This window comes from Vombatus ursinus, unplaced genomic scaffold (genome assembly GCF_900497805.2).
Source record: "Vombatus ursinus unplaced genomic scaffold, bare-nosed wombat genome assembly UNPS02005659.1, whole genome shotgun sequence".
NCBI lineage: Eukaryota > Metazoa > Chordata > Mammalia > Diprotodontia > Vombatidae > Vombatus > Vombatus ursinus.
Genome location: NW_020945437.1, coordinates 361,864 through 368,102, shown reverse-complemented (window position 1 = coordinate 368,102; position 6,239 = coordinate 361,864). Strand labels below are relative to the sequence as shown.

Sequence of the window (6,239 nt, the reverse complement as noted above, 5' to 3'; positions counted from 1 at the left end):
GTGGGGATGCCTGTAGGGTATACTTCATTTTACACACACACACACACACACACACACACACACACACACACACACATGCCCTCTGTCAATAAATGAAGAGGTAGTCTGGCAACTCATTAGAGAGCCTGTGTTTTTGCCTTTGTATCCCAAGAGCTTAACATGGTGACCGGCATAGGGTAGATGCTTAATAAATGCTCATTAACTGACTGGAAACCCTTCACCAACTCTTCTGCATTTTAGAACTCCCTTTTCTTTCTGTCATCTAGGGTTCTTATGGTGAGGATGTTGCCTCAGTTAAACTTCTTCCCAGGCAGCACCCCATCTTTCAGATTTTTCCCAATTCCTCCAAAATCAAAACTTGTCTGCCCATGTCCCATTCCTTCAGGGTCTGGTTCTCTGCTAGCTTGTTTGCAAAGTGTTTTACATATTTTATTTTATTTGGTCTACACAATAACTCTGGGAAGTGGGTACTTTCATTATCATCCTGTTTATAGATGAGGAAATTAAAGGGGGCAGGGGGAAGGGAACAAGCATTTATAAAGTACCTACTACGTGTCAGATACTGTGCTAAGTGCTTTATAAATATCTAATTTGATCTTAACAACAACTCTGGGGGGTAGGTGGTATTATTAACCCCATGTTATAGTCGAGGAAACTGAGGCAGACAGTGTTTAAGTGACTTGCCCAGGAATACAGCTAGTAAGTATTTGATTTGAACTCAAGTTTTCCTAATTTAGTTCTGGGAAGGTCCTATGCACTGTGCCATCTAAGCACATATATCTAAGCCAGTGAAAGAATCCCTAGGGATGAGAAAAACACTGTGGACCTGGATGAAAAGGAAAAAGGGAAAATGGCTCTTACTCAAGGCCTTCCTAATAGATCAACACACCAAGGCTGCACAGATTATGTGATGACAAGCAGAAGAAAGCCAAATGAACATCAGCAGGGCTCCTTCCGTGGCCTTTGGATTCGGGGTTGCTAGGATACAGGAGCATCTGATGAGAAGATCTGGGAGCAGCCGGCATGAGGCACCCCCTCTAGAGCCCTTGAATACAGGAGTCCCTTGTGTTAGTTCTGAGGCTGGGCCAGGCAAGAGGGAAAAAAAAACAACCGTTATCTCACTGAGAGGCTGCAAAATTGCTACACTGACCCACCCCCACTCCTGCAAAAAGGAAATCGAAGCCAGAGTTATAGCAAGAGTGACCACACACACTTCCTTAAGACCTCGTTTTAGGTTTCTCCCTCCCTCTGTTTGTGACGTTCACTGGCCAAGATCAGATCAGCTCCATGGGTCGCTTGAAACAGAAGCCTGGAGGAGAAATTGCCTAGTACTGCCTAACTAGATGGAGGTAATTTTTGTTTGTCTATTCTGGTGGTCAGGGGCTGAAAAGAAAGCCACAGCTACTCATTATTTACCTTTTGTTTCCTCTCAAGGGCAATGGAATAGTTACTTTGCCTCTGTTACCTCATTTGATCCTCATAATACCCTTGTGAGACAGATGCTTCATTTTATAGATGAGAAAACTGAGGAAGAGGAAAGTTGTGACTTGCCCAGGGTCATAGGGCTAGCAAGTGGACCCCCTTGGTGTCAAAGACTTGTCTGCAGTTCTAACTCAGGGTCTTCTGGGTATAAACCTCACCTTCTTAAAGTTTGGGTTAAGAAAGAAAAACAACCACCACGAGCAACAAAAAACTTGCCATATTACATAATAGAAATGTTCTCAAAATTTTTCAATGTATTGGTCAGTTATGCTGATTTTTTCCCTCTCTTAAAAATACCATTTGTCATATGGAAGAGCTCTCTGGGAGGGCAAGGGAGAGGGACACTTGGGATATCCATGATGATGTAAGAAATAGAAAATATCAATAAAATTTATAAAAATATTTGTCTAGAAATCATATATCCATGGGTGGAAGGAATGTTATAGGCCTCTCTTTCCCCCATCCCCCCACCATTTTTCAGGGGAGAAAACTGAAGCCCAGGGAAATGAAAGGATTTATCCAAGGCCAGAAAAGGAATATATTTCAGATGTGGAATTTGAACTCCACTCTTTTGATTCCATGCCACTGTTTTTTCTACTGTATCGTGAAAGGTAATTATCTGAGAATGGTGATCATAGGCCCATCAGAACATAGATTTAGAATTGGAAGAAACCAAGAGGTCATTCCACCCACCTTCTCATTTTAGAGATGAAAAACCCTGAAAGGTTGTGATTTGCCCAAGGTTATGTAGGGAATAAGAAGCAAGTAGCAGAATCTGGGAATGTTTGTACCATTTGGGGCACACATTTTTCCACCCTCTGTCAATAAGTTAATAGCGTTTGTTGAAAATCTCATTTGCAGGAGCTCACAGAGGGGAAGTGACAAGGGGAGCAGAAGATGGTGTTTGGGCTATCTCTTTCACTCTGATTAATGAGCCCAGGGATTTTCCTTCAATTTGAGCTTAAGGAGAAAAAACAGAAATTAGCATCATAGGAGAGCAAGAATAGAAACCACTGCTCAGGGTTTTTCACTAAATCACTAACCAAGGCTATCACATCTATATAATAAACAATTATATTTACTTTTTTGCTTACATTGTTAAAGAATGACAGGGCAGGCTGCATTTATTTTTGTTGGAAAGGAGGGGTGTTAGGCACTTATCCTTCTATGAAGCAGTCTCCCTGAAGAAAGGTCAGTGGGTGTTGACCCACTAGTTCTGGGTCCCTCTGTGACATTCGTTGGCTGAGATCATATCAGCTTTATGGGAAAGTAGAAACTGAAGTGACACATTCTCATTTCCTGATTCTGGGGAGTCATTTCAACAAACCTAGGTTCTAATTTAGTTCCTGTTTTCTAATTGTGAAATTATGGAAGATCTTGCTACTCTGGAGGGTGGAAACTCTTCTGTGCACTTGCTGAGGGACAATTCAGTTCAACAAATATATATATATATATATATATATGTGTGTGTGTGTGTGTGTATATATATACATATATATATATATACATATATATATATATAATATGTATATTAAGTGCCAGGTACTGTGTTAGGTCTGGAGATAAAAAGAGAGAAACAAAAGTTGACATGCATACAGATTAAATCAGTGCAAAATTAACGTAGAGCCATCATGTCAAGAAGGTAGGGAACTTTAACCCCTGGCACATTGGAAAGGTCTCTTTTAGAAGGGGGTATTTAACTGAGCCTTGAAATCAGCTAAGGGAGGGGAGAGAGAAAAGCATTCCAAGTATAGAAACAGTTTATGGAAAGACACAAGGAGGAGATCAGAATAGTCAATTACCATTGGTATTTTTTTTCCTCTAGGATTTAACCAATGCCCAAGATGGGTAACCTGAATTTCAAAGGTCAGCACAAAGAGGCACCCAGGGTGGTGATAATGGGCCTGGACTCTGCTGGCAAGACCACCCTCCTCTACAAACTGAAGAACAATCAACAAGTGGAGACCTATCCCACTGTGGGCTTTAATGTCGAGTCTTTGGAGGCATCCAAGTATGGGTCCCTGACTCTTTGGGATGTGGGGGGTCAGGACCAACTCCGGTCCAGCTGGAAGAACTATTTAGAGGACACTGACTCCCTCCTCTATGTTCTGGACAGTACAGATGAAGACCGGCTGCCCGAGGCTACGGCTGAGCTGGAAAATGTCCTGAACAATGTTCATATGGCTGGTGTCCCTTTCTTGGTCTTAGCCAATAAGCAGGAGATGCCAGGGGCCCTGTCTCTGCTAGAGATTAAGAATAGGATGCGTTTGGACCGATTCAATGACCGGAGCTGGGAGCTTCGGGGTTGTAGCGCCCTTACAGGTGAGGGGCTAAAAGAAGTCCAGCTGGCCCTGGAGAGACTTCTTAAGTCCTGAAAGTAGATATGCCTCTACAGTATGAGAGTGGATGGAGAGATGAAGAAGTCTTGACTGATTAGAAATATTGTTGAGTAAGAACTGGGGAAACTGAGTGACCTTGAAAGACTTAAGAACTCTGATCAACACGATGATCAATCATTATTCCAGGACCAATGATAAAGAATCCTATGCCCCTTCTGGCGGAGAACTGATGGTCTAAACATGCAGAATGAATGCATTTTTGGAAATGGCCAATGTGGGAAATTGTTTTACTTGACAGTGCATATTTATCACAAGGGTTTTGGTTTTTTGGTCCCTTTTTCTTTCTCCAGTAGGGAGGGGGAAGTGGGAAGGAGAGAATCTCTGTAAATGAAAAAAAAAAAAACCTTTAATTAAAAAAAAATCTGGGGGAATGAATTAATCATTAGTAAGTCTGAACATAACAGCTTATCAGTCAAGAAATTACCCTGGTCCTGGAGATCATTTGTTTTTCACAATAATTTACTCTCACTTGTGTTTCTAAAGTATCCAGAGTATAATAACACAACCAACCACAACAATCCCCCACCATCTCCCACCCTCAAACAAACAACCATCTGTCCAACTGGTTTTTTAATGTCACTGTTTACAAATCAAGATGTATTCAGTCTTGCTTTTCTTTTCAACATTCTTTTGATGCTCTATAGCTTCATGGAGTATGGGGTAAGAAACACCAGATTTTCCCTGAAACAATGGCTTTATGCTCCCTACAAACATTTTCAAGCCCATCAAACCAATGTAAGGTCTTCTTTAGTTTACCGTCCATGGCTTTTTGGACTTCTAGTTGACTTGTTTGGCACAAACTTCAACTTTCTATTGGTGCTACCACTGGAGGAAGATGGCTCAAGTGCATTATGGTGCACCTTAATATGAGCAAACATGCCAATTAGGAGCTTAGGGCAGGAATGCTGGGTATAGGGAGCCCGACAGCATTTTAGGGAGATGGCCAGACTACCAGATAACTTCTAAGGTCCCTTCCAGGTCAAAATCTCTGATCCTACTGAAGTCCCACTTTCTGTGGCTTGAAAGCTTAATATAGCCTTTTTCTCTTTAAAGTCCAAGGTAATGGATCTCACAGTTTCATATTTATCCTTTCTTCTTGCTGTTTTGGGGAACTAATGATGCCAAGTATTAATGGAATTCATAAGCTCAGAGCCCCAAGACTAGGGAAGAAATGTTTTCCTTTCCTTAGTCACCAAGCAGAGACCAGCCTCTATGATTCTTAGTAAGCTCTGAAAAATATCTCACTTAGCCACTGCTTTTCCCCTTAACCATTTCTTTATTGCAAAAAAAAAAAAAATCACACAGAATGCACAAAAGTCAATATATCTTCATCTGAAAACAAAATCTACTATAAAAGGACACACAACAAATATACAAGATTTAAAAAGAGTAGGTAATTCCAAAATGGTGAAAGATGCTGGCTCTCTAGTTAGGAGAAAGGTGGAGGAACTGGAGAGTGGATGCATTAACTGGGTCCCAGCAATGCTATAAGACAGTCACATTCAAGCAAATGGCAAGATCTTTTCAAGAAGATCATTCCTTAAGAGGATTCATGAGCCAGACAAAAACTCTGATGGCTATCTTAGTCAATGCAGGGTGGAAGTACCCTTTCCTTGCAATAGGCTCCAACTCCTGCTATACGTTTGTCCCTTGAACCCCTTTCCACAGAGCTCCAGTGTCTCCAAGCTTCCATGTTCCATGAAGCAAATGCCTTTCAGTAACCTCTACTCTCTCCCTCTAGTTGGCAAGGCTACATTTCCCAGGTGGCCCCTTCCAAGTCTGCCTCTGACACACATGTGCTGTGTGATACTGGGCAAGTCACTTTATAGTCTCAGTGCCAAAGGCACTTCTCTAAGATTACAAGTGATAGAATAGATGCATATCTGTATTGGTAGAGGAAGTTCTCAACCAGTAGTTCTTAATACCAATGAAATCATGGGTCCATTCAAAAAAAATTGGAGGTGTGCCTCTACTTACAGTGATACTGAGGGTCACCCTCTGGGCTAGGCTTGGAAATGTATGCTGTGCTGTGTTCCCCACAGCTTTGAGCTTGAGGACCTCAGTCTAGACTTTTCTTAATAGTTCTTTAGTTCTTCTTTTTCTTTATAGACATTTCAAAAATGTCATGAAAATGTTCAGCCCTCCTTTCCTTCCAGCAAAGAGAATCTCCCTCTCAAAGAAGGAACATAGAGAGAGGATCACATGTGAGAATTTCTGAAGATTAATTGGAATACAGAAAAATCTTCTCTCCTTGAAAGAGCAGTAGCAGTAGCCACAAACACAAAATCCTAATTGGAAGAGAATTAAGGTCCTGTATAGCCTGACTTCTCTTCTCCTATAATATCCCTGACAGGCAGT

The 6,239-nt window shown here is 41.4% G+C and overlaps 1 protein-coding gene across 1 annotated transcript; it reads left to right on the top strand.

Moving 5' to 3' along the window:
* The first annotated feature begins 1,239 nt into the window (after nt 1–1,239).
* Nucleotides 1,240–5,202, top strand: ARL11 (ADP ribosylation factor like GTPase 11). Its single transcript, XM_027848226.1, has 2 exons — nt 1,240–1,349; nt 3,308–5,202. The coding sequence occupies exon 2, from the start codon at nt 3,318–3,320 to the stop codon at nt 3,855–3,857; it is 540 nt and encodes a 179-aa protein (XP_027704027.1). The 5' UTR covers nt 1,240–1,349; nt 3,308–3,317; the 3' UTR covers nt 3,858–5,202.
* The last annotated feature ends 1,037 nt before the right edge of the window (nt 5,203–6,239 follow it).

Excerpts from the sequence above, each read along its gene's own strand:
- ARL11 (XM_027848226.1), top strand. The coding sequence starts at position 3,318 with ATGCCCAAGATGGGTAACCTGAATTTCAAAGGTCAGCACAAAGAGGCA.